Here is a 27,372-nt window from a genome sequence, read left to right on the forward strand (position 1 = left end):
GCCAGCCCGCGACAAAGCCTGCGGCGAAGGAGAGAACTACCGCGACCTGAACAGTCCTCTCCGAGACTTCTGCCATGTTCACCTCTGACAGATGCGCGCTTTGGAGCGATCCATGCGCCACACGCACTGATCCATGCGCACTGGGCACTGTCCTCAAACAGGAAGTGTCCGCTCCCGCGAGAAGTAATGGGATTCTCGAAGACTTCAACATGAGCCACACAGGATATTATAATAGAGCCACATAGGACACATTATGTCGAACATATGGAACTATTTTTCTTTTTAATACATCCATGTCTATGGCCTACTCTTTTATGGATGTATTATAATTCTATCATGAGCCTACCAGAGGTGTAGGCCTGTGTAAAGACAAGACTTTACACATTCTTTACAGCTATTTTAATTTGATGATCATCACAGGCTTTGCTTAACACATAAAATGTAACTTTCTTTTTTTTTTTTACTTTGCCAACTTACTTTCTGTGCACATGACCCAATGAAGCACAATAAATTGGCAGCCTATGACAAATTGTACATATGAAATAACAAAAAGTGACCACATATTTTTAATGTCTCTACCAGACAGTCATACAAAGCATGCTGTGGTGTCGGTGTATTCATTAACAGAGCTTTGACAAGCTTAATGTTATTGTTGATAATGTGCAAGTTAGATATTTGTCTAATGTGACTATATTTATGATGCACAATACTGTATGGAAAAGGCTTAAAAAAGATAACAGGTCTTTGCTAAAATAATTCAACTAAACCGTCGTCATGATGAGCTTCCTGTCATGATCAAGTTCTGCTGTGGGAAAGTCTCTTGGTGGTTTGTGGTAAAAGCGATCAGAACAACTGGCTACATTATTTAATGCGTTTTTAATGCTATTTTTCTGCGTGTCCTTATGTTGTTCTGTATATTCTGCAGCAATATTAAAGTCACATAATGACAGAATCAAAACCAGTGGGCTAAATGTTGCCAATAGAAACAAGTTCAAAACATTGATACAGTAAAAATGTACAAAGGTATTAAAACAACAAAATATTTACATCTAAATTCGACAAATGTGGCAAAAACTAAAAAGCACCATTTTGATTTTGTTCACTGTAGCTCTGAGGTATTGATATGCTGTTGTCACGTATGTGTATAGTACCACAGGTTCATGTTCACCGTGTTCACTATATCGCACCACTCCATTCACTGCAACATCATACAATTATCGCTAGACTCAGCTGTTCTAATGTACATGCTTCTGAAGCCCCATTTGTCATCAGCAGCTCCTGATGTGGAAGTGTCCCAGTTTTACGAGTCTTCTTTTGGCACCAGCAGTGTTGAAGGTTCGGCCTCTCCCGCACACTGTACATCATGACCGGCTCTGTCTGAGTTTATCGATGTGGTAGCAGAGCTTGAGCGCCGGTCCGAGTTTCAGTCCGAGATATTTCATCATCATCTCACTTTTCAGCAACAGCAGAGCATCTCCGTCTATTTCCTGAAACAACATGGAAACCTTTATTACAGATGGAAACTGACTAAATGTGTAATGCTGCTAGTATCAGCTAGATATTTGTTACATGTTTCCTGAAGGTCTCTGCGTGAGGGCCCAGGGCTTGTGGGTCAGCGTCGTGGATGAACCAGACGACGTCCTCCACGCCCCAGCTCGATGGGTCCTTATTCGACGGACGTTTGCCCTCTCCTGCTTCGGGCACTTGGCTGTACCCTGAGAAGAAGACAGAAGATAAGTTGGGACTATATTTGCTTTTCCAATGACATCACGCATTGTTCCGGCGGCCATTTTGAATACCGAAGTACAATTATGCAGTACTAGTACAACATGTAACAATATCTCTACTCAGGATGAAAATGAAAGACTGATCGACAGTGGCATTTTTATGAACTCGTAATCATAGCTCATGAAGATAACAGTTAAAACACACGTTTATGTGATAAAAGCAGTAAATGTGGCACAGACGTAGCAGCTCTGTCTGTCGAGCTACAGCAGGACTTACTAAAGATCTGCTTCACTCTGAAGACTAAATGAATACATCAAAGTGAAAACAGAAAACCTTTCTCTGTGATTTTTGCAGTTTGTCATGTCAACGGAGTCTCAGTCTGAGTCAGTGTCTAAGCTGCCCAAGATGTTAGCATGCTACCAGTTAGCATTTAGCTTGTCAGTGGCTTCAACACGATAAACACATGTGTGGCTCACATCTATGAATACTGAGGAAATACTACAGTAACAGCATGTTGTATCCAAGGCCAGATGTTTGGGGTTCAGGGCTTTCTCTTGCTGAGCTAAATGCTAACCGGTAGCATGCTAACATCTTTTTGTTGTTGTTTTTTAATCACCTTTTTATTGGTGCGATGCCATTATTGCATTTACAATTTTATTAGTATACAGGCATAGCACATTTTTTCCCCATTTCTTTTCCCCAATCCCCCTTGAGATGGGCCTCATATCCGTGAACATATCCAAAGACAGATACACTGAAGGCAATTCCTTAAGGAAAGATCAAAACCGAACCGAAAAAAGGACAAATACAAAAAAATAATAATAATAATTGTAATTGTATTATTTATTTTATTTTATTTTATTTTATTTTATTTTATTTTATTTTATTTTATTTTATTTTATTTTATTTTATTTTATTTTATTTTATTTTATTTTATTTTATTTTATTTTATTTTATTTTATTTTATTTATTTTTAAGCTAACATCTTAAACACTGACTCACTGGTTTCTTCACATAAACGTGCGTCTCTGGGGCCGTGTTTTTACTCTTATCTTCTTGAGCAATGATTACGAGTTCATAAAAATGCCACTGTCAGTCAGTTGTCTTCTTTTATATCCTGAGTAGAGATATTGTTACGTGTTGTAGTACTGCATAATTATACTTTGGTATTCAAAATGGCTGCCATAACAGCAAAAGTCACATGACTGAAAAGCATGTGTACTGAGACTATTTTGAGGTAATATTGGAAACAAAACGTACAGTAACTTGTTCACCCTTCTCATGCCAAAGGAAGTACTTGTCTGTACACTGTTATGGTAAAGAGGATATAATGTCACAAAATACTTAGGGACTGGAGTGACGAGAAATTAGGAATTTTTATAGTTTTTAGAACAAATATAGCATTTCTTCAATACTATTGCATGAGGCTCCCACATTGCAATTAACTATTTTGTGAATTCAAAATTTTCTTAACATCCTCACCATTCCTGTGGCCTTCCGGAAAACATCTCGGACTTGAGGCCTGTCGGCACACGGGCATGGGTGTCGGACAGCTGTTGCTTCGGAAGCCAAAAGTGCGTTTCTGGTAGTACTGGGTCCCAACGACACTGAAGGCGGAGTCGCTGGGGTCGACGGTGTAGCGCTTGGACTCGACAGGAGGGTCACAGAGAAACTCGTCCGGGGTAGTTGTCTCCGCTGTAAAAAGAAGAGATGACTTCACATAAGAGTAATAATATGGTACAAAGAAGGAAATAGCATGGTAACAAGGGTCTGATGTATTTTGCAGCTTAGTTAGAAAAAACTAACCATGGTAGTTTAAACTTGCTGGAATAGGGTTGGGATAAGGATTGGGATGTTATCATGTAATTAACATATCTGATAACCATATTAAAATGATTACACTTATAGTTACCAAGCTATTTCCATCTGTTACCCTGCTGTGATTGTGCTGTAGTGCAGTGTTCATAACTATTGTAGCGCCATGACACACCTTCAACTCATGACTTAAAACAAACCCAAACAAAAATATACATTTTAACACAGAAAATAAAACAATTCGCAGTTTGACCTTCAGTACTTCAAAATCAACGCACAGCAGCAAAACCAACTATTTCCTCACAGAGATCTGATCATAAAGCTGACTATCAAAAAGTTATAAAAGCAAATCTATCAACTATAAAGTGCAAAGGCTGATAGAAGACAATAGAAAAAGTCAGATTGATCATGTATTAATAAATGTATGAATACCTTTTGAGTTTAATAATTTGTCATGTGACGCTATGAATAAAAAAAAGCTGTCAGTTATTCATCTTTCTCACTGTAGTCAATTGATGCAAGCTTTATCTGAGCTCCCTGATTTTTCATACTCGACCTCCAGGTTATGGAGCTACCGCTGCGCAGTTTTAGATTTGCATGATGACAGATTTAAACAGTGACAGCTCTCCACTGAAATTTAAACTTTCATCAGCTTTTGCCTCACGTCATGCTTTATCATAAAATCACTCATAAAGCTTTGTATTATGCATGATACTGTGCATTCATTGACTCAGTTGTGTATTTCAAAGTCTGGGTGGCACCTCAGGGAGCTTCAGCCTGCAATAGATTATATATGTGTATAATTTAACATCAAAAGCTCCTTCTCCCCCCGAACAACGAGTGTGATCCTTGACATGTCAGATTGCCTACTCCATCTCAAGCATTCTTAAGGCTATCTTTAAATATTTGCTTTTTCATATCAGGGCGGACTGTGGGGAAAGGAGCGATGAAGAAAGACTGAATGGAGCGTATGTCAGATAAGGATAAAGCACGACATTTTCTCCTGGGTTTATATGATACGAGCAATATCATTGAATACACGTGTTCTGTTCAAAAGCAGCACAGCCCCAAAGGCAATTGTTAGGATTTGGATTCGACAAAGAGCATCCTTGAGCATATGTCGCTAGTGTATACAATGAACACAAAGACAGAACAATAGTGACACTTGTACAAACAGCATATATTTAGTAGAATATAGGCCACAGTGAGTGTTCAGCATCAAGGGAGGTGTCAACGAAACACAAAGAGCAAAAGAGCATCAGAAGCTACTCTTGTAAGACATGAAGGCAACGTTCCCATCTCTAAAAAGCAGGGGTGGATTATGAAGTGAAATTTCAATCTTTTAATTCTGTTGTGCGTCATCAAGGCGAGTGCTTTTTGTTGATTTAAGGCGAGACACTGCAGTTCAATGGGAAAACTTACAACACTGGCATAAATATGAGAAAAAAATGTATTGCAAGTTTTCTGTCATTCTATGGTTTTATGTAAAAATAAGGCATTTTATGGCACAATATGTCCCATATTTTTGACAATGAAATTTGGATTGAGCCAGGTTTAAATGTATGTTTTTATTTGCTGATGTATAAGTTACAAAGATGTCTGTGTAAGCTCTCAGTCGTACAGGAGTTGTCCATCTTCAATGAAGGTCTTTGAGTCAAAGTCTGTATTCTGTAAGTAGTTATGAGTACAGACTTTTTCAGAGGGAATTTTGTCTTGTTTAAGTTTGATAAAAAATAATAATAATGATAATACTAATGCATTGGTTTAATATAGCACTTTTCTGGACACTCAAAGACACTTTACATTGCATTATTCGTTCACACCATACTTGGTAGTGGTAAGCTACTATTGTAGCTGCCCTGGGGCAGTCTGAGCCATCAGCCCCACCAACCACCACCAGCCACTCACTCACTCACTACATTCACCCCAGGCTTCCTGGTGTTCCCAAACGGTCTCCCATCCAAGCACCAGCCAGGCCCTTCCCTGCTTAGCTTCTGAGATCTGACAGGATCAGGCTGAGCAAAGGCGGTGTGGTAATAAAATAAGACGTTTATAAGTGGAAAAGTCTGTGGTACATTTAGTCTTGTTTTATTGAAATTCAAAACTAAACTATTAAAATTCCTTTAAAAAAATATCCAAAATTGTGTTCAGTCCAAGACTAGAAAAAGTGAAGTGAGGAGGAGAAAATGGCTCTTGAAATTACAATATCCCATGGACAGAGAGGTATTTTTTCTGTTTCCAGATGAAAGCTTGTATGTTAAGAGACCAATCTGGCCCAAAACCTGAAAATAAAAAGGTTCTGCCTGTAGTGTCTCTCCTTAAACAAATAAAATAAGTGTGTGAAGGTTTCCAGAAAACATCCATCCACAGCCTCTCCACCTCTGCCACTAAAATTAACCACAAGCACTGCAGTAACATTGCCAATGGCCTCCACCCTCAATCAACTCCCACACAACACTGCATCCATCTCAAGGCCCCTGCACACGGCCCCCGGTAACCAGGCCGAGAGAAAACATCCCTGTCTCCCCAACGCCATTACAAACCTTCTCAGTCCTACTGTTGATATAAGCACCTACATCATTAAGTAAATGAACTCACAATTCAATTCAATTTAGGCAAGAAACTCTTATGCTCTCTGACAACTTTACATGACCAAAAGCACAAGAAGTTGAGTCGTTGGGAGTGTTTTTTGGGGTTTCCTCATGGAGCCAGGGTTACATATGGCCTAATTTACAACTTGTTTGTATCAATTATAGGCCTGTCCTCCCCTGTTCAACTGTGCAAAGCAAACCATACTTTAAGCCTCAGATATATGGCCTACTGGTGCCTTTGTGTTCTGTTCCTATAATGGGGCTGTTATTCACCTGTGAGGACCTGTGGTGCAGCTGAGTGCGGCACAATGGCAGCATCTTGTGGGAGGGAGCCCATCTCTGGCTCCGGGGTGCTGTTTGGAGGAGAGTTAGCCAGCGGGGACATGAGCATCCTGGGCTTCAGCTGCAAATACACACACACATGAATGCATCTTTCAGATCAGATAAGACGGCGTCGCTGTCACACTGCCGGGTATTGTGTTTCGAAGACACAAAGCCACAGGAATGCGTGAATATTTCATCATCAAACAAGTGGAAATCAACAGTGTTTTTGCAAGAGAAATCATCCCAGTCTATATGCCTTAAATTATGCATCCAGCTCCTTTGAGGCGAGAAATATTTATGCAGTATCTTTAGTGCACAACAACAGGAAGTACAGACACGTCAGTGTGTTCGGAAAAATGTGTTGCCGTAAGGGTTCAAAAGCCTCGAGCCTGACCTATGACCAGAAAAAGTGAGCAGTTGCGTCAGTGAGAGCATTTGAGATAAAAGCTATTCCAAATGAATATGCAAATCACTGCACACTAGGAGGCAGATGAGCCGCAGTGAGAAAAGAAGGGAAAAGTCAAAAGGGCAGAGGATGACTATAACTCAAAAGGCACAGGAAGGCATACATTTTTAAATGTATAGATTCAGTAATACGTAATAATGAGAGGCTACTGTCACCCAGCAATGTGCGACTGACCTTAAAGCCAGGCTTCCTGCCTCTCTTCTTGGGGACCTTGATTGGCGTCAGTGGCTCCACATAGCAGCCCTCAAAGTGGAGTTTGCGGATGGGGGGCCTTCCTCTCTTCCTGCCCGGGACCTTGCCCTGAGAGCTGGTTATGAACTGCGGGCTTAGGGCAGGAGTCTGCATATCAGAGCTGACTGTGACTGAATTCATCAGACCTTCAAAGACACCAGAAAGAGAATAGTAGATGTGATTGCACTGAGCAGGAAGTGGCGAGCTGCTTCTCTCTTCATCTGGAACGGAAAAGACTGAAGTGAAACTTCGAGGGAAATAGTACGAGACAAAGCCACATAAAGCTTTGTTCCCCTCCCCCAGCAGCAGCTGCAAAGATTGTAATAAATATCATTACTGCACACAGACAAAGCAGGGAGACCGACTACTCCTACACAATCTAACAATCAATCAAGTCACACACATGCGGCCAACCGCCTTGTTACGCTGCAGATGCCTTTGACGTGGCCTGACAGAATTTACATCAATCATGCCACACTTAAAGTGTCCTCGGACTGTACGCACTTCATGGTTTACAAAGTCTTTACATAGTTACAACTAGGTGTGCATGATTTATGGCAGAAACATTGGTGTCATTGGTATGTTATAGGGAAGGTAATATCTGTGTTGAAAAATGAATAATAAATAAATAAATAACACATTTGTCACATTCAGTTCACTCTATGCTGGGCTCAATTTCAAAGGACGTTGTCTGATATTTTGTGCAGTAAAATGACATGGCATTTTTGCTTTAATCAGATCAAACTGTTGAACAGGATAAACAGAATCATAAATACATAATTGAGTAATAACAGTAAAGATGACGCTAACAAATAATCCAGTTTTGCTCTGACACACAAGTTTTCAACACACTGCTGCCTCTTGTTCATCCTTGTCAGAAGTGTCCAGTGTAAACGCGCCCATCGGGGTCACGGTCCAAGCGCTGCATCAACTTGCACTGCCACAACCACAAACTATCAGACAGAAACGCATGCGATCTCAGCCACAAGTTGTCAATGTTAATAACTGAATATTTTTCCTACCCCCATGCACGCGGCGCCTGCTATGCTCACCCGCTCCTGTTTGGCGTTTCAGCGCTCGGCCCTTTGACGTTTGGAATCTCCCCTTCTGTCGCTACTGTTTCGCTGCCGCTGCAAACCCCTCTCTCTTCTTCTTGTCAAGACGCCGGTAACTCTGCCTCCTCCCTCCTCAGCCTCTCCTCCGAAAAAAAACACATACACGCACACACACACACCAGCCCAAACCCCCCTGTCCCCTCTCTGTCGCCATGGCAACACGCCTCTAACATCCCGCGGCAGCCAGCGGACGTGCTGTGCTCAAAGCCGTGTGTGTGTGTGTGTGTGTGTGTGTGTGTGTGTGTGTGTGTGTGTGGAGGGCTCTAATGTAATTACAGTTGCCGCAGCTCAGGATTTCTCTTTTTGGTCTTTGAGAGAAAAAAAAAAAAAAATGAAAAGCTCGAGAAGCGGGTGACAAGGGATTCACGCTGCGCTGTGTTTTGTGCTACCAGCTTTGGGGTTATACTCGGTAATCTCTCCCGCAAACAGAGATGACAGGGATTTAATTTGGGATGTGCTACGTGCGGCGCAGGACGGTAATTGCAATAAGCCCACATACAAGGCTGCTGCTGCGTGACCTTCATGTACCACCTTCTCACCTTGACATAGGTCGCCCCCGCGAGAAAGTCGTCTAGTGTCGGAAAGCAAATTGGAATCGTTACTCATTTTCACATGTTTGTAAGCTGATTATAGAAAGCCTCGTGAAGAAACTATGGGCAGAGGAAGGGGGAGAAAAAACAGCAGTTTATTATGAGCAGGTTATTGTAGGTCGACCTGTTGTCCACTCCAGCCTCTCAAAGTCACTGCTTTAAACTTGAATAAGACTTAATACTTAATTCAAAAAGTAAAAAAATACATTATAATAGCCTACATGTTTTTGTTTTCAATCACGGGTAGCCACAATAAACTGCAAATCACTAAAACAAACAAAGCATGACAACTTAAAGGCACACTGCGTAACATTTTGAACTATACTGTTGCCATCAACTATGCTCTCAGTGACCAGCTCGACACTGAAAATCCTATTTTTGCAGTGAATAATCAAAGAATGGATCTGGATGAGGGCCTAACCTGTTTAACTCTCAATTCTACTGACTTTAGTCGACATCTCCATGGAAACGAGCTGGAGACGTACCCACTCCCGGTTAAGTTATAGTCACGTTTTAGCAGAGGCGAGCCACGTAGCACAAGAGCACATGTTTGTTTGAGGTATTTTTCAATGGTGAAAATATCCATCATAAAATAAATGCTTGTTATTTCAGTTTTGCTTATTGGGTGAAATCTTACACGGAGTGGCTTTAAAAATGTGCAAAAGTTCCATTAAGGTTATGAATTTCCAAATTTACTCTCTCTTAAATCTTGTCTCAACCCAATTTGAAGAAAACAGACAAACAAAAAGAAATGGCTTACGTTGGGCGGCACGGGAGCGCAGCGGGTAGCGCCTCCGCTTCACAGCTAGAAGGAACCGGGTTTGATTCCCACCAGGACGGGGCCTTTCTGTGTGGAGTTTGTATGTTCTCCCCGTGTCTGCGTAGGTTTCCTCCGGGTCCTCCGGTTTTCCCTACCACTAAAAACATGTGCAATAGGTGAATCCTCCAGCCAGGTGATTCTGACCATCAGCCTGGCTCCACATTATGGAGATGGGTCCCCGGGCGGGGCACTGCCGTCGAACACTGCTCCTTACGGAGCCCCAGCGGCATCGAAGGATGGGTTAAATGCAGAGGACAATAAAGTATACAAACATACAAGCGTTTCTTGTTTGAATCAAGCTGGATAAAATGTTAGCAAATATCAACATCTCAATTTTTCCTCATATTATGCACAACATGTAAAAAGTATAAGAATGCTGTGTAATCACTTGCCACCTGGAATCAATGCACTTTGTAGCATAAACCTGGTAAATGGGATTTGGCATAAATCACACTGTTAAACAGTGTAGCAACAATATTCAAGCCAAAAATCTTGTTGCAGGTTTGAAAAGTTCACAAACTCCTGCCTTTTGAACACGACTCGGATCTAAAATGGTGGATTTCTTTTGAAGTAATTTTAGATTTTCTCAAAAAGGTGAAAGCATCGATTTCCCTGAAACATCAAAAGGTCTGGCGTTGCCCTGCAGGGGTGCGCTTCTATTTCAGTTTTGATAAAAGATCAAGAATAATGTCAGTGCTCCTTTTTTTATTTTGGAGGTTTTCACGTCTTGTGCCGGCTGAGGTGTGCAGGCGAGAAAAGGCCGGCGAGAAATACAACTTTCCGCACCGGGCCATTAAAGAGCTCCGTGTAGCTTCCCCGTGCATTCCCTCACTGCCACACATCGATTCGCTTTGCTTAGTTTTGTGGTGAAAAGGGAAGCCGGCGCTGGTGGGTTTCCACACTCAATCAAAATCAGGTTAACCTTTGTGAGGGGGGATCAAACGGGGGCTTGTGCACACCGGGGCTGCGGGCGTGTTGGAGATTTGTCAAGAGTCTGCGGCAGGAGGAAAGCTCAGCGCCAATTTAAAGCACCTCCAGTCACAGAGCAGATAAATCAACAGTGTTTGATTAAAGCGCACGGGGCCTGATAGAGACGACAATGAGAATGAACAGGAAGCACTTGTGAGGGGAGGGGGGGGGTAGGTGTGACACATTTTAAGAAGGAAATATCTAATAGAGCTTTAGCACATAGTCCATCTATTGTGTCCTGAACCAAGCACATTTATCCAGTTTGGCTTTACGGAAATCTAAAAGCTTCTTGAAAAAAGAATCAAAATAGTGACGAATACAAAGGTGAAAACGTAACAGAAATGTGACCAAAAAATCATCAAAAGAGTGACAAGAACATGCCAAAAAAAGCAACGAAAAAAAGGTGAAAAGTGACAAAAACGTAATGAAAAAGTGACAAAAAAAAGAAGCAACAAAAGAGCTTCAAAATGTGCCAGAAACGCGACAATAAAAACAACAAAAACACGTTAAAAAATGTGGCAAAAACACGGCAACAACGAGACAAAAAAAGTTACAATTGGATTTGTAGGGCTTAGCTTTCAAATGACCGCTGTTGGTCTTCAGTTGAGATTGGATTTGTGTAAAACCGAACTGGAGAGAATGCGCTCGGTTAAGGCCCCACCCTTAACTTTTCTCCAGTTCAGCTTTACCCAAATCTAGAAACCTCGACTGGAGAGCAACCGTGTAATGCCTCATTTGAAAGCTAAGACTTACAAAACTGATCCTAACTTTTTTTTTTTTTTTTTGCATTTTCGGCACGTTTTAGTGACTTTTTCATTGCTTTATTTTTTGTCGTCCTTTTGTCACATTTTTTTGTTTTTTTTTGTCGTGGTTTTGTCACTTTTTCTACCTTTTTTGTTGTTATTTTTTGTCACGTTTTTGTCACTTTCATGTGGCTTTTTTGTAGCTTTTTCGTTGTGTTTTCGTCACGTTTCTGCTGCTATTTTGACCCGTTTTTCAAGAAGATTCGGTAAAGCCGAACTGGAGAAAATGTGCTCTGTTCAGGCAGGGGTTAAGAGGTTAAATCATTCACATTGCACACGATACTGTGAGTAACTTCAGCGGAGTTTGCACGTTCTCCCTCTGCCTGAGTGGGTTTCCTTCGGGTTCCCCCTTCAACCCAAAACATGCACAATGGATATTGTGCATGATATACTGGAGCAAGGTACAAGCCTCCAGATCTGAGGATGGGTCGTCTCCCACTGTTAACGACAGGTTAAAGGATCAACCATAAATTCCCAAAAAGACTATCTCAGGTTTACAGCTGGTGTCCTGACGAAGACCAGGAGGCGGGACCACATTACACCGGTTTTAGAATCGCTGCATTGGCTCCCCGTGTGTTTCAGGATCGATTTTAAAGTTATTTTAATGGTTTTTAAATGTCTTAATGGTCTTGGTCCTTCTTATCTTTCAGAACTGCTTTTTCCTTACGAACCTTCACAGCCCCTTCGCTCCTCCGGCAGGGGTCTCCTAGTTATTCCTAAAGTCAACAAAAAGACTCATGGTGAGGTGTCTTTCCAATATTACGGCCCTCGCCTCTGGAACGACCTGAGGAGGAGCTCAGGGCTGCAGAGAACGTTCATGTTTTTAAGAGCAGCTCAAGACCCACCTTTTTAGCTTAGCCTTTAACTGACTCATCTATTTATTTAATCCTAATATACAAAATGTATATATATGGGAGGTTGTGCCAGGCGCATTGTTTTAAATGTTGTAATCTGTAAAGCACTTTGTGATACCTTTCGGTATGAAAAGCGCTTTATAAATAAAGTTTGATTGATTGATTGATTGAAATTCTGCCTTAATCTTAAATCAACACCGCGGACGTTTTGACCCAAATATCTGAAGTTATTTTGGCTTTCCTTTGGCACAATATAAAGCGCTCCTACGTAAAGTAATCAAACTATGAAAACAATAAAGCCTAAAGAAAACATGGAAGGCAAAGGAAAACTTCACTAAATGATGTGTGACTCTGCCGCAGTCCTGGCAGTGAAAGCAAGTCTTTAAAAGCGCCATAAATCACTAAAAGTAATTATGAACCGAGCTTCATTCTCATCTTTCTCCTAAATCAGTGCCGCTACATCAGGCCACGCAGATAATCATCTTCTACACTTGAAGAGGAAAGGATATGAGATGCAAAGTCCATTAACAACAGCCTAACAGTGTGATTTTTTATTTTTTTTTAGTCTACAAAAAAAAAAAAAAAGGGGGGGTATAGGACGTGTCCCACTGCGCCGCTTCAACGTTGAGAACCGCAGCCCGATTTGTTTTGTGGCTAATTACGCAATTAGGCGCTCGCTGAACCCCTGAGCTCAATTTCACGCCACACAATGCTAACAGACATCATCCTGACTCTGGAAATTATTTGAAATCAGTGGGAGGTTGTTGTAATGGCCACAGTAAGCCAGCAATGATCAGCAGCGATTAGCATAACTTTATTCATGCCTTTGGGTGGAGGGAAGGGAGGGAGGGGGGGTGGAGATTTGTATCAGTTTGCACCTATGAGGAAAGCGTAATTGTGCACTTCCACAAATACATATTTTAACATTTTTACCACCCACCTTAACATTAACGAGTGCATTTTCCCCAGTTCGGCTTTTTATTATTATTTTTTCTGACTGGCATCATCAGCAAAAAGAACGGGAAAGGTGGTCGTAGAAACAGAAGCAAAGTCATTAATATAAATAATAAATAATAACGGTCCCAAAATTGAACCTTGTGGTACGCCATACTCCACGGAATTCCTTTTAGATTCATGTTTTTTTTATACTGGGCTTTACCCAAATCGAAAAGCTTCTCGACTGGAGAGCAACAATGTAACGCCTCATTTGAAAGCTAAGACCTGCAAAAGTGATGGAAACTTTTCGTCACGTCGCCACATTTTTGCCATATTTTTGTTGCTTTTTTAATTATGTTTTCTCTCATTTTTTGTTGTGTTTTTCGCACGTTTTTGTAGGGGTTTTCGTCCGTGTTTTTCCTCATGTTTTTCTTGACTTTTCATCCTCTTTTTCTCGCTATTTTGATGCTTTTTCTTTTTAGCTTTTAGATTTGGGTAAAGCTCGGTTGAGGCGGGACCGGTGGCCCTAGAGCCAGTGGCCCTTCTGTGCTCTTCCAGAATGGACATATGGCCAGTCCGCCCCTGAATGGGAGGGGTGCATAGGAACTGAGTTTTGCTATTGGGGAAGCAAACATATAGGAGGCCTGGAAAGAGAAAACAAAGTGGTCTCACAAGTTGTTTTTCAAAAGATGGGGGGGAATAATTGCATCTAAAGCTGGGACTTCAAAAGCGCAGAGTGAGTATAGAAGTCGATGGGGGGGGGAAAGCATATTTGTTGTTGTTTTTTTTCTCCTCTAATCAATGTAGCCGTGTAACAAACCGCCTGAATTTACTTACGGCTCAGGCAGGGGGTCGCCATGGTAACAGACGGCGAAATGGGATCCCGCGTTAAAAAAAAAAAGGAGAAGAAGAAAAAAAAAAAAAAGCGGTGCGGTAAGGTGAGAATAAATAAACACATAAGCAGCGGAGTATTAAATAGGCCTCGTCACACATAAACACACACACACGCGCGCACACACACACATGCACGTCGGCCGGCCCTGCGCTTATCTCCTCATGAGGCGCCTCTTAACTCCGCGCTGCACGAGAAAAGGCGAGGTGAAGTGCTCTCCTCTCGCTTTGTCGGTGCAGGGTCAGAGAAACAATGAGGAATATGAAGCAATCACATCAATATGCGGCGCACAGCGAGGAGAGGCTTTTAAAAGTTAAAGAGTCAGACTGGATGCTCAACTGTTGAAGCTATAGGGAAGGTTTCAGCCTCAGTGGCGCTACGCTGAAAAGCAGAAAATAGGCTTTATTGGTTTTACAGATGAAAAAAAACTAGCAAACGTGATGCTGCTGGGACGCGGCCTGCATTGTTCATTGGAATCAAGTGGAGATAATGATTGAATTGTACAAAAATGGAGGGAAAAAACACAAACTTACTGTGAAAGAAAATATCAATATGGTCTTCGTATGTCTGTGCGGCCCCAACTGAGACATAGTCCCTTTTAGTGTGGGTTCATTTGCATATTTTGTTATTTGTCCCCAGTGGCGAATTCTGGTTTTGGTCTCTGTCTATTGTTTGTGTTCTGTTTGGTCGTGCTGCTTAACAAAGTCAAAATAATGGTGGCAAAAAAAACGTTAAATGCTAAATGACCCTTGTTTAGATGGTACTGAAGAATAATGATAATCAGTCAGTCATACAAATCGGCACCATTAGTGGTTCCTGAAGGGGGGCCAGGAAACCCCCAGGGGCGTCAGGGACATTGCAGAAGGGCCCGCATAGGCTCCATATGAAAGGAAATTTAGTTATTTAGTAGTAATTAGCAATTATCAGTCATTTTCTATGTACTGATATGAACAGGTTTGAAAAGGCCGATAGCCGATACACTATAGTATCAGCCGGTCGATGTTTCGGTTGTGCCCTAGTCTGAATCCATACACTGTGTTTTAAACATTTCATACCTAATTTATGAGTAAAATTATCACATATTGTTTTGACAGGAGAAAATTCTCAAAGTTGGAAGGTTCAGGTCAGGACCAAAACGCCCTGGACTTTGACAATGGCTGTGTTTTGGTGTACAGTCATTCTGTAATCTCTTTTCAAACACTTATGGATGGACATCATCAGCAACCCAAACATCTAACAAATCCAAAATAATAGCATGCTGAAATGATCTTGAAGGGTAACAATATAAGCTACAAGACAATTTGTCAAGAAAAGAGCAAAACAAAAAAGTGATTTGTTGAGGTTTTTGTTGGCGGTAAACTCACCTGGAGAACAGGTGATCGGACCTTGGCTTCGTAGTCTCCGTCTGATTGGCTTCATTTCTGCATCCAGATCCACAAGGTGCCAACAGTCCCGCCCCTGGTTTCCATGGCGATCGAGACGTAGCCGAAGACGAACCCCTTTAGTCAGGACGCCTGGCAGCCACGAAATCGGAGGTGGGGCAGGGCCCAGGCATGGGGCGGAGTCAAGGTTTAAGTCCCGCCCTCCTCGTAGCTTCATGCCCTCTTCATAGGTCAGTCAAAGTCATCACGCTGCAGGTGGCAAAAGAATACTGTCTATTAAAAACTCATCAATGACCTGCTTATGAAGTATGTTTCAATGACAGAATACACGCAAAGGGAATAAAAAGATGGCCATGAACAGGCCAGGCCTAAAAAAGGAGGATTTTGTTTAATTGTATCAGTGTATTTGGAGGTCAAAGGGCCAAACTGGAGCCTGATGGGAGAACTAATGATAAAAGTACTAGCCACAAAGTGAAATGTGTCTTTTGTGGAGCACAGTGAATGCAGTTTGGCCTCGTGGGGCAGGATTTAATGATTAACGGAGCTAAATAAGCTTTTAGCCTTGTCTGCACAGGAGTGCACAAAGACAAAGCAGAGACAGAAGCTAATGGAAAGTGTGTCTTTATGTCTTTGTTACTATAGCGTGTGTGTTTCTCTGAATATGTATCAGTCAAAATAACAAGCACACTGAAGCTATACCCGAAGATAAAAGTGGTGAATTTATACTTTAAATAAATACATTTTCTATAGGCTACAAGATGCCGGCCTCACAATTGATGAATGCACTTACTTAATATCTTTGCAGAATAATGAAATCATTAGGCCATGTCTACACAAGTATTTTCTGCTGTGGCATAAAATAAAAATGATTCCTGTTTGAGAAAATCCTGCTCTCAGCTGCACATAAGGCTTAGCCTCAGAGACCCTCCCCATCTAAAAGCTCTTGGTCTCTGGAGAGCCTAAACTGTTTTATCTGCCAATTGACCATAAACAAGGGTTTTCTTCGACAGAACTGTGGACACCCTTGGCTCTTGTGTTGGCCTACAGCCTTCTGATGGAGTCTGAAACAGAAAAAGGAAGCCAACAAGCTTCAACTTTGACAGTTCAACCAAAAGTGTCATCAACAATTTGGAACAGGCAAGTTTTTCTGGCTTTGCGTTCAGGCTATACCTTTATTTCAATGTTTGCATACAAAGCTTAGGTATGTGTTGTGTTTACCTAGAAGTGGGACATTTAAAAGGCAAAACATTACATTGAAAACACTGCAGAAGAAGCAGACAAAGGGTCAGAATAACTTTTGATTACTTTTTGAGTGTCTTTTCCATCACTGTGTATAGGCCTGCTGTGAGCCTGAAGCGCTTCATTGTCGATAATAGCCATGCAAATGCAGTAAACTCACCACTCACCGAAAGGACAAAGTATTGCAGCATAAATATGTGTCTAGGAGTAAGCTCATTCGCTCCTGTCAGAACATGTCTGAAGCAGTTAGCTGACGGAGCAGCCTTTACCTGCGCCGACGGGAAGCCTCAGCAGCAGCGGGAGTCCCTGCCTCCACTGCGGCTCCTGAAGGATACACAGCACCGACGATACCGCACTGAACTGTCCGCTTCTCGGCGCTGCAGATGCGCCAAGGACGTGGGCATTCACCGCCGGAGATGGAGAGGCGGGCAGGAGCGAAGCACACACACACTGCAGCCTGACCGTCCCGCACCAGAGCCAGAGGTTCAGCCCCAGATGTGGATCTTGTCAAAGTCAAACGGGAATCAATCTTTGGGCTCGCGCGCCCCCTCCTTCTATTAACAAACCGGCAATAAACATACGTCCTGTCGCGTCTCAGTTGCGTCTGGTCAGCCTCAAAGACAGACAGAGAAGTCAAGTGCCTCAGATCAGATCAGCTAACGTTACTTGCTTGCTTTTTCGTGGGAACCAAAAACATATTTAGATAGTCACCTTTTTTTGCCAGTAGCCCATTGCCCTTGCCCTTATAACTTGTGCCAATAGGACAAAAGTGCCTCACTGCAGCTTTACTGACAGACAGTAGGCTCTAAATACTGTACGTCCATATGCAGGTAACTACTAATTAACTTGAAATATGAGAAAACATATGACCACATCATTTAAAAGTAGTTTATTTGAAATGATTTTAAATACAAATAATATATTTATTCCATTTACAATGACAGTTTTTTTTTGTAAACAAAAGTGGGAGATATTTGTTAGGGTTTTCATCCAAAGCAGTCCGGACATACAGTAGAGGCGTGTATCATACTGTCATCTCACTGCAGTTTTTCCACACAGCGCAATCACTGATGCTACATTCTACTGCAGAACGCTAAATACTTGGGAGTACAAGGTTACCTGCCATGAACATCATCACTGTATGTGGCGTGGAGAGAGCCTTTTTCCCTTCCTTTAGCCCTCTCCCACATAGGCAGAATATCTATGAGTGGAAGAAGAAGAAAAAAAAAAAACAAGCCTAATGAACTGTCAAAGGTGCCAAAAGAGGCGATGGCTTTACAGAGCTGAACAGAAAAGCTCAGAAATGGGTGGAAATCGAGGTGAGAAAAGTTTCAAAGAAAACATGTAATATATTGCATTTACTAAAAAACATAGCCATGTGAGATTTCTGACAAAATGCAGTACGGTCCTGCTTGAAATGAGATTTATGAGGTGGACAAGAGAGTGAGAAGGCCTCCTATGAGTTGTAAGTGATTATCTCTTTCTTTTCCGTAAAAGAAAGCTCTGGGTGCACATTGGACGTAGACTGATATGCCTCCTAAAATGAGGAAAAATGTTCAAAAACCGTGACAAAAAACCCTGTTAACTTTATGTAGATTACTCCTGAAAAAGCAGTGATGTGGGAATCGTAATAAGGCCTTTTTTTCTGACTGGAATGTGCTACAATTGAACTAATGAATTACCTTTGTACATGTGTAGTATACAAGTCTGTATCAAGATCTAAAAGCAATAATATATGAAAAGTGTTTTTTTGTTTTTTCTACCACACTTTGTTCTGACTACTTTTGGGATATTCTGATTTATAAAAAAAAAAGAAAAAACGATGTCAAGGAAATGAGGTGAAAAAAGTTGAACATATCGGACTGGAAATCTGCATGTATACATTATCTGTCATAGAAAAGTTCTGACTGGTTGGCGGGACACAACGATAAAAACAAGCTATGCTGAAAACAACCCCCAAATCATGTCAAAGGTCATGTCAGTTGTGATCCCTGACAAACAGGGCTAAAGCTCGACTTCTGCAGTTACATTTACAGAAAGCATCATTGGTGTGGGAAACATTGGTGCAGAGATTGTAAAATTCAGAGTCAGAGAATATTTACTACACAGAGGTGGTGTTTTTTTTTTTTTTTTTGTCATTTTTGCCATAACAATTAGCAGTAATACATCCCCCTCTTCCCTCAATGGAGAAGAGCGGTGATAATAGGTCCTCCAGTCCACAGTGTGTCACTCTTTCACACCTGTACAAATACAAGTTAACTAACAAACACGCACGCACTCACTCACGCACCTTGTCCACTCATAACCACTCGTACATGGGCCTGGTAGTATTCACAGAATTATTTTCCACCAGCGACGGACTGGGAGTGAAAAAGTCATTGTAGAAAAGGGAAGTGGGAACGGTTCGGAGTTGGGCTATGTCCTGGGACGCTCTTGTCTCCTGCTCTGAGTGCTCTTGTGGGGGTCAGTGATGTGGGACTGCAGCTCAGTCATTGTCCTCGTCCTCTTCTTCACTGTCCTCGATGCCGTCGCTCTCCTCGGGCTCCTCGTCCTCATCCTCCGTGTCCGGGATGTCCCATTGCGGGTGGTCCAGGATGGCCTTGGCCTCGTGCACTTCCAACTGTGAAAACAATAAACATTCATCATTAAAAAGCTGCATTACTAAGGCAGTTGGTGTATGAAGTGTTACATACTGTAAGTTTAACAGTGCTGTCTCTCCAAACTGCTGCTATTACCCATATTCAGACTTTTTAAACCCATTTTGTCTCAGTACTCTGGCTGTATTAATTTAGAATAATGTCTCCTCCTACTCAACTTATGTCCTTTATTGTGTTATCATTTTGGCTACTAACTCTCTGGGGTGAACTCAATCTATGTTGCATAGGTACTGAAGTGTTATCATAATACAAGCATAAGTTGCTCTCTTTTGCTACGTAAAAAATAGCTCATGGGTCAAAACAAATTTGACCTTGTGAATGAACTTTAAAACCTTCAAAAGGAGCTTCAGAGACGACAAAGTGCTGATGACAGCTTGTGAGAAGCGGGTGGATGAGGAACACAGACTACAAAGGAAAACTTGTGTGTGACTAGTGTGTGTTAGCTAAAGCTGGGATATCTGTTTTTTCCTACACAAACTGACTTTTTTTTTTTATTTGGCCTGAACTCGTTTCTGGCTCTCAGCATACCTCCTGCATGTCCAAATTGTTCAAGCAAATTGTTTATAAAATATGCACATTTCACGCCGTGTAGAGCTTTGAGCGGTGGCAAAGTGAAGAAGGGGGGACCACCTAGCCTGGCTAAGGCCAGACTAAAATCACAAGTGATATTTAGTCTGGGGACCACCAATTAATTTTTTCGTAGGAGAGGTGTGGTTTACGATCATTCATAGCCGTTTATTGGACGCTACAAATGTCTATCATGCGTCTGCACGTAGCCACAGCCAATCGTATCATCGTATCATCGTATCATCGTATCATCGTATCATCGTATCCGATGACGTATGACGTACCTGCTGTAAACTTTCGAGCTAAACTATTTAGAACACGGTCTGAAGCTTGATCGAAAAATAGCGTCGCGTCTGCTGCTGTCATGTTGGATCCGTAAATAAACTACAAGCTTCCATATATCGAATAGCTCGTCATCGTCTTGCCGTCCCTCCTCGTTCTGTGATTGGTTCCCAAATCCATGCAAAAATTTCAGCCATGGTCCCCAGGCTGCTGTGCAGTTCCAAAGGATTCAAGCGCTCACAGCAGTCTGGCGTTAGCCAGGTTAGGGACCACCCCCAAAATAAATGTCATTAATCACTAATCTTCTATCACTCAATAAAAACATGCAACAAGGGCTGTTTTTGCAGTGTTTACAACATAAAATGAAACACATTTACTTTACATCAACAAAAAGTCTGCATTGAGTTTTATGACGGTTCTTTAACACTCATTAAATGTATAGTATTCTGTGTAATTCACTATTTTCATTAAGCACCAACACGGAAAGCAGAGTTATCCCTTACCTTGAGTGGTTTGATCAGGTCCAGGCCCATGTAGGAATCAGACCGCAGGATTACAGAATACTGGTAGTTGCCTGTTTTGGAGGGGGCTGGAAATTTTAGCTCCACCTGTGGAGAAGCAGAACATTTGTTATGGGTAATATTTTGCTAATATTTCACCAACTGTCTTGTAATGGAGTCCATGTGTAAATATTGGTCTATAATACCTTGACCGTGATTATTAGGTTGTTCACTTAAAAGTGCAAAGTGCCAATTACCATCAGCAAGGTTAATTATTATGCAGCATGTGAGCACAAAAGAACTGTGAAAACAGCCTTGTGAACTTAAATCCCCTGCAGAAAAACACGTCTGTCAAACATGCCACAAATTATCAGTCACACACAAACAGATCAGACTGTTCATGTGTCAGACTAATGACTGTAGTATTGTGATGTTGGGTATACAGGGGTCACCTGTGATTGCAGTGTGAGTGGCCTCATTAAGCCTACACCAAGCTGTCAAGTCTCATCATTACAATATACTCTAAAACCAGGGCTGTGAATCTAGAAAAATAACTTTCCTCCTAAGAGATAATGACTAATGGTTGCCTAGCAACAGCACGTGTGACAAATTAGAGTATGCAGGAAACTAGAACTAACACCTTTCACACAGATTATAGTATCAATATCATAACAAAGACAGAAGGCAATTTAGTGCTCAGACGCGTAGGCGCTCACTATTCTAAAAGGAATTTAGTGAACACACAAACCTCTTCTGTGTCTTTTAACGTGCACACATGGTAGGGCATGGACACCAGTGTCTGGTCTCTGCGGTCAGCGATGTAGAGCCACCACCACTCCTGCTTCTCCTCAGGAAAATACAGGCTGTAAACTGGATGGGTCACTTTTGACTTAGTCTCCAGCAGAGCCCGCTCTCGCCGCTGGATGCTCTGTTGCAATGCCTCCCACTCCTGGCGTGGAAAAATGAGAAGAGGTCAGTATGGACTTGATAACTGCCGAGTATCTTTTCTTGTGTGTACATTCAGACCTCTTCATCGTCTCCTGCGATCTCGTCTGCCTCTGTGTCGCTCTGTTTGTCACTCTGTTTGTCGCTGTCTTCCTCTCTCTCACTGCCAGAGTCTTTATTAGCCTCGCCTTCGTCAGACTCACTGGCCCTGTCTGAAGCATCATCGTCCTCTTCCTTTGGTGCTGCTGCAGAGGCCCCTGCTGCCACTTCCTGTACAAATGTATGAACAAATGAGTGGACAACACTCACCTATGGAGAACAAATAATAATAATTTACTTACATTGCCAGCAACATTGCCATTTGCTTGTTTGGCTTTGATAGGGGCCGGAGTGGCTTTCTTCTTGGTTAATTTCTTCTTCTTGGATTTAGCAGTCTTTTTAGCCCCTTTGTTCTTATTTTGCCAGACTTTTGTTTTGGCTTTGTTTGCGTCTCCCTGCTACACACAGGACATTACACAAAGTAAAAAATATACTGTATTCGAACAAATTAATAATGAAATAAATAAATCCACACCGCTTCTTCTGCATTTCCTGTCTCTTCTCCTGGACATGGTGAAGACTCCTGCTCTTTTTCAAACACCTCCTACACAAAGAACAGTGCGTGTAACTAGTTAGCTCTCTAGCACACTCTAGTTGTCGTCAAAGAAAGTGCAGCAGTAAAAGGACATAAGAACATCATTTTTGATATGGGGAAAAGCCCTTTACGCAGTGTTTCCCTCTGTGATTAATTATATGTGTTAAATGCAATCATTTTGCAAGCCCTCATTCTTTCATTATGTAGTAATGATCCATCCATCCATCCATTTTCTTCCGCTTTATCCGGGGCCGGGTCGCGGGGGTAGTAATGATGATAACACAAATTATTTTTGTTGCTTACCACCATCCGTTTCCTTGTTAGTGTGACTGTAACCGTGACGATGGACCCTGCTGTGATATTGTTGCTGTCCTCGTCGTCAAGAACTAAAAAATAACAGATCCTCTGCATTGATTTCAGGCACTACATGTGACTTCATTCATAATGTTATGAATGACCAGAATGTGTGAAAAATATTGACCTTGCAGTTTGGTGTCCATGGTGATATGAGGGAGGCTACCCAGCACTGCCATCACCTCATCATATTTCTCCTCTCCGAGAAAGCGAAGCATGCTTCTCCTGTCTGAGTCTTTAAGGCTCACCAGGTCCTGGAGGGTCCGCACTTTATACTATAAACAAAACCATATGTTTTTCTCACAAAGTCAAATGGATTACCTCAAACACATTGTTCACATTCTGTACCTTCTTTGAGATGCAGAAGCGTAAATGCTCCTCCTCAAAGTGGGGCAACTGCAGCAGAGGAGACTTTGACTCCTGCAGACCTTGCACTATCATCTGGGTCAGCTTCATACAATTCTCTATGGTCACCAACCGAGGAGCATGAAAACCTACAAGCCACAATAACGTTACTCCAACAAGCTCACCTAAACCTGCATTTTTTAAAACAAGATTTACCTCCTCTGCTGTTGGCCATCATAGTAAGCTGACACCCTACATTGATCATCTCCTGGAGAAGAGCTGGACTCTTCCTTGTCACAAACCTCTGATCTGAGAGAATTAAAGAAACAGTTGTTGCCGTTAATAAAAGTAGGTTCAAAACTCAGCCTAATATAGCATCACATCTACTTTATAACAAGCACAGCACTGTACAACACCCTACCTTCCTCTAGCTCTTCAGAAACATCCATACGCGCCAGGTGGGCCAGCACCAAAACCCTGGCCTTCAAACTGTAAGGATAGCAGAAAGGAGGTTCCTTCTTCTTCACGTTGATATTCCCTAATTCACGAATAAGCTGCAGGACAAACGATAACAACTTGTGTGAGCCACTTTTCAGCCTTCAGTCTGATCCAGATTGTTGGTCTCACTTTTACCTGTGGCACTACAATGTTGTCCGTTGGTCGTATAGTAGCTTCTTTATTGCTGCGAGGGTCAAACTCAAATGCTGCTGTTAACACCATAGTTAGGCCTGCAAATAATGGCACAAATGTGAAAAAACAAAACAAAATAACACCTCATTCGCAACGAAAAGCAGTTATCACATAAATGCAGAAACTCACGTTTCATGTTCATGTTTGGAGTTTTGTACATAAAATGCATAAAAAGCTGGGTAGTGTTGATGAGAATCTGGTCTCCACTGTAACGTATAGAGCGGTACCACCATGTCCCCTATGAAAGAAACACAGAGTTATAGACATACGTACAAAGAAATCCCAAACTCAATTGGCTCTGTAAACTCACCACGACCACAGGAAGGATGACCATGAAAGCCAATCCATAGACTAAAAGGACCTAGAGACAAATGACAATAGGGCAATTAACTCTGAGGTCAATTATGTTCCAAGGTAAAAAAAGATAAACTGTTCAGGTGTTTGGCCATAGCTAACTGTACCAGCATTGAGTTTTTCTGGTCTACAATCCAGGCAGGTAGTGCAATACCAAAGCTAGTTGCTGGAAAACAATGAAAAAGACATTTTTAGAAGGCTCTAAACAGGATTGCAAAAACATTGTTTGCTTTAGTACTCACCTCCAGGCCCATCTGGATTTCCATAGTTTATCCAGTTTGCCCGTGATTGTGGATTAGTTAAACTAGAGAAAACAATGAAGAAGATTAGACAAATTAACTATGTTCCGTTTTCTTTTCTTTTTTATGATTGACTGGACTGAATGCATTTTAGCTAACTGAAGGCTAACAAGCAAATGTTGCCGTAATAGATGCAGTTTGAGTATAAAATGGCTCCGAACAAGGACACTCTTTTTACACATCAAAATTGAGGAAATACAAATCGAAATGCTTCTGCAATAGAAGACGACAATGTAGCTCTTACGCTGCATAGGCCTTGGCAATCCTCATGAATGTGGCCTCATCACCTCCTCTGTCGGGATGGTATTTGAGAGACAATACATGGTATTGCTTCTTGATTTCTGACAAAGACGCTTCCTGAAGAAAAAGGACCAAAAAAAATCAGTACTGTATAAAAAAAAAAGACAGCAATCACCAGACAAGTGCTTACCGGATCTAAATTGAGGACTTCATAAGGATTATACTCCTGGTATTCTCGGTCCAGCTTGGACACTTTGTAAGCTAAAAGTATGAATACCAACCACCCAAATAACAAGCCAGCTTTCCTGTGGATAAGGGGAAACATATTTCACACAAAAAAATCTATGTTTTCTTTACAAAATATTCCATTGTTTGCTTTCTCTACTAAAATGAAGGTCAAATAAATGTGAATAAATAAGCACATAGATAGAACATTGTTATTTCATGGGAGATGAGTCGGTGTCCGGTCTGCTGCAGCATCTGTTGCCAGGACAACCGCTCTCAAACCCGAGCCGTCTGAGAAGTTCAGTCAGAAAAATGAATGATGGATCGCAGTAATAAACGGTGCAAGACAGTCAAGGAGAGGAAACTGATACTGTAATCTGAGAAAAGACAAGACGCCCAAACCCTCCAGAGCAACAGAAGAAATCACTGTGCTATCGCAACAGAGGTGATTATAAAAGCTTGTAGATGTGCGAAAGTCAAAAAGAGGGAACGAAGACATAACACGATAAGCAAAAAAGGACAATGACAATTTGACCAAAACTGAGAATGGTGCTGATGTGGCACTTAAGTGTTATTTCTTGGCTTGCGAATGAACTGTGCATTTATTGACCAGGAAAAAAACACACAAAACTTACTTTAGTGTTGGAATAATGCTCTGCTGAGATTTCATAAGCCTCAGCCGGTACCACAGACACCTCCCATGAACCCTCCGTAGGCTCTTGAGACGAAGTTGTTCTGAGGAGAAAGGTGGAAATCAAGAAACATCAAATTAGGGTTAACACTCTGCATTAACATAAAATCCATTCTTAGTTGTTTTTGACAGCAGATGAGGAACTGCTCTATAAGGCTACGTATGCATTGAGTATGCTGTTGGGCCGCAGCTGTACAGAGATAAAGGGCATGTAACAGGACGGTGGCATTAAACGTGAAGGCAAACGTAAATAGACCAACCCTTGACAAAAATGCTCTCTTTGCAGTGTGCTGTGGGCAGATGAGGTGTGGTACGGATTGATAATCTAGAATGATTATTGCGCTATGTGTGGCAAAGAGCAGGTAAATAGATTTTGGGATAAGGTTAAGGTGCAGTGTCAACACGTACAAGTCACTGCTGTAGCTCAAACGCTGCATGAAGTTAGTGGCACACGCAGTGATAGAGCTAAAACAGCAGTGTCATATTAAAAATAATGACCAGTAAAGCAACAGTCTGGTTTAGACAAAAACATCGATTTCCTCATCTTTATCAATCAGAGGCTGCGATTACTTTGTTTAGCCAAGTTATTGGTGAGCCAGACACCAACAGCAGCAGGGCCTTACCAGCATTCTGATCCCGGGGCCAGAAGTAGTATGTGGCGGGGATCACAATAAGTCCAACGAAGGACGTGAGGAAATAGAAAAATGTGTTGCCGCTGTCATCGTACTGGAACTGTTGTCCTGCCATTTCGTAGCGGCGCTTGAGTCGCCCTTCTTCTCCGCCGCTACGCTTCCCCCTTCAAGCCCAGTGTGAGCAACTTGACAGAGCGTTAGCAGCAGCAGTTAGCATTTAGCATTCAGCTCCAGCCTGGATCATCGGTGTACGTGGTGTACGCATGCGCAATACACCCGCTCTTCCTCTGCAACGTTTGTACATCACTCGAGACGACAGCGACACCGTCTGTTGAAGGCAAGGCACGGCAAGTTTATGTGTAGAGCGTCTCTAGCACATACACAAGCTTGTCACATTATCGCCGCGTTTTTGTCACATTTTTGAAGCGTTTTTGCTGAATACTTTATCATTGCTGTTTTGTCGTGGTTTCGCCTTGTTTTTGCCACTTTTTGCTCCGTTTATATCGACAACAAGGCTAGGCAAAAAAAAAAAGCTTTATGCACTGGCGGAGTTTTTGTGTAATAATGTCCTTTTTGGTAGGCCTACATCTACTCATAACTGCTTGGGCCTAAACAAACTATGGTGAAATACACAACACAAGGAAGTAATTCACTTTAAAAAAAAATTGGTGACAACTTTGAATCTTAAAAGGAGAAGGAAGATTTTGAACTCGTGTATATAAATTTGAAGATTAAAAAAACAAACAAAGGCCCATGGTAAAGGTAACGTTTTGGCCGTGATGAACACAACTACTGGTGCCATCAAGTGAGCAAAAGTTGAATTGCAAGAATGATCAAGGGCCAGACAAAATAAACAGAATAACAATTGCCAGCTTAAAGAACAGGAATAAGATGAGACCCGAGACAATGACTGATTTGTTGAAATAATAACAATTAACGTGACACTTTGTGGATGAATCACATAACTTTCATGTCATCCATAAATATCTATGACTTTTATGACTAATTTTCTTTAAATCAGTTCTTACTATTAACTAAAACTACTTTGCTACATTAGAGGGACTATGTGATGGTTGGCTCTGGGTTAGGCCTGTTTTATCAGAATGCTTTGTGTGTTCAACTGTGCCCTAGAGTCACGCACGTTTGGCCTATGGAAATGAAGGGGAAAGTGCTGCCCAAAGTGAATTGAACATGACAAGATC

General features: G+C 41.8%; 2 protein-coding genes across 4 annotated transcripts; both read right to left on the reverse strand.

The window, feature by feature from the left end:
- Positions 1 to 506: 506 nt before the first annotated feature.
- Positions 507 to 17,006, reverse strand: scml4 (Scm polycomb group protein like 4). Of its 3 annotated transcripts, XM_079571875.1 has the most exons (7): positions 16,923 to 17,006; positions 15,499 to 15,765; positions 7,099 to 7,301; positions 6,408 to 6,537; positions 3,211 to 3,423; positions 1,570 to 1,715; positions 507 to 1,487 (listed from the first exon to the last, which is right to left on the reverse strand). In XM_079571875.1, exons 2-7 carry the CDS (start codon positions 15,731 to 15,733, stop codon positions 1,362 to 1,364), a joined length of 1,053 nt encoding a protein of 350 aa, XP_079428001.1. In that variant the 5' UTR covers positions 15,734 to 15,765; positions 16,923 to 17,006; the 3' UTR covers positions 507 to 1,361. The 3 variants fall into 3 exon arrangements, with proteins under 3 accessions (XP_079428001.1, XP_079428002.1, XP_079428003.1); XM_079571876.1 differs by lacking the exons at positions 15,499 to 15,765; positions 16,923 to 17,006 and adding an exon at positions 8,208 to 8,485 and having other exon boundaries at positions 509 to 1,487; XM_079571877.1 differs by lacking the exons at positions 15,499 to 15,765; positions 16,923 to 17,006 and adding an exon at positions 8,178 to 8,485 and having other exon boundaries at positions 509 to 1,487.
- Positions 17,007 to 17,637: 631 nt separating this feature from the next.
- sec63 (SEC63 homolog, protein translocation regulator) lies at positions 17,638 to 26,467 on the reverse strand. The gene is made up of 20 exons (XM_079571868.1): positions 26,162 to 26,467; positions 25,483 to 25,582; positions 24,813 to 24,927; positions 24,627 to 24,739; positions 24,326 to 24,387; positions 24,191 to 24,249; positions 24,040 to 24,090; positions 23,859 to 23,967; positions 23,673 to 23,767; positions 23,461 to 23,593; positions 23,256 to 23,348; positions 23,043 to 23,188; positions 22,822 to 22,969; positions 22,644 to 22,726; positions 22,281 to 22,349; positions 22,048 to 22,203; positions 21,788 to 21,976; positions 21,510 to 21,710; positions 20,765 to 20,869; positions 17,638 to 19,375 (listed from the first exon to the last, which is right to left on the reverse strand). Exons 1-20 carry the CDS (start codon positions 26,283 to 26,285, stop codon positions 19,241 to 19,243), a joined length of 2,286 nt encoding a protein of 761 aa, XP_079427994.1. The 5' UTR covers positions 26,286 to 26,467; the 3' UTR covers positions 17,638 to 19,240.
- Positions 26,468 to 27,372: the final 905 nt, after the last annotated feature.

Source organism: Gobius niger (genome assembly GCF_951799975.1).
Source record: "Gobius niger genome assembly, chromosome: 15".
NCBI lineage: Eukaryota > Metazoa > Chordata > Actinopteri > Gobiiformes > Gobiidae > Gobius > Gobius niger.

Coding starts and splice junctions, on each gene's coding strand:
- scml4 (XM_079571875.1), bottom strand. CDS start 15,733: ATGAAGCTACGAGGAGGGCGGGACTTAAACCTTGACTCCGCCCCATGC. Junction 7,302..15,498: donor TCCGATCACCTGTTCTCCAG/GTGAGTTTACCG, acceptor GTGTCTTTGAAG/GTCTGATGAATTCAGTCACA. Junction 1,488..1,569: donor CAGAGACCTTCAGGAAACAT/GTAACAAATATC, acceptor ATGTTGTTTCAG/GAAATAGACGGAGATGCTCT.
- sec63 (XM_079571868.1), bottom strand. CDS start 26,285: ATGGCAGGACAACAGTTCCAGTACGATGACAGCGGCAACACATTTTTC. Junction 22,204..22,280: donor CAGGAAATGCAGAAGAAGCG/GTGTGGATTTAT, acceptor TCCTGTGTGTAG/CAGGGAGACGCAAACAAAGC. Junction 21,711..21,787: donor TCGCAGGAGACGATGAAGAG/GTCTGAATGTAC, acceptor TTTCCACGCCAG/GAGTGGGAGGCATTGCAACA.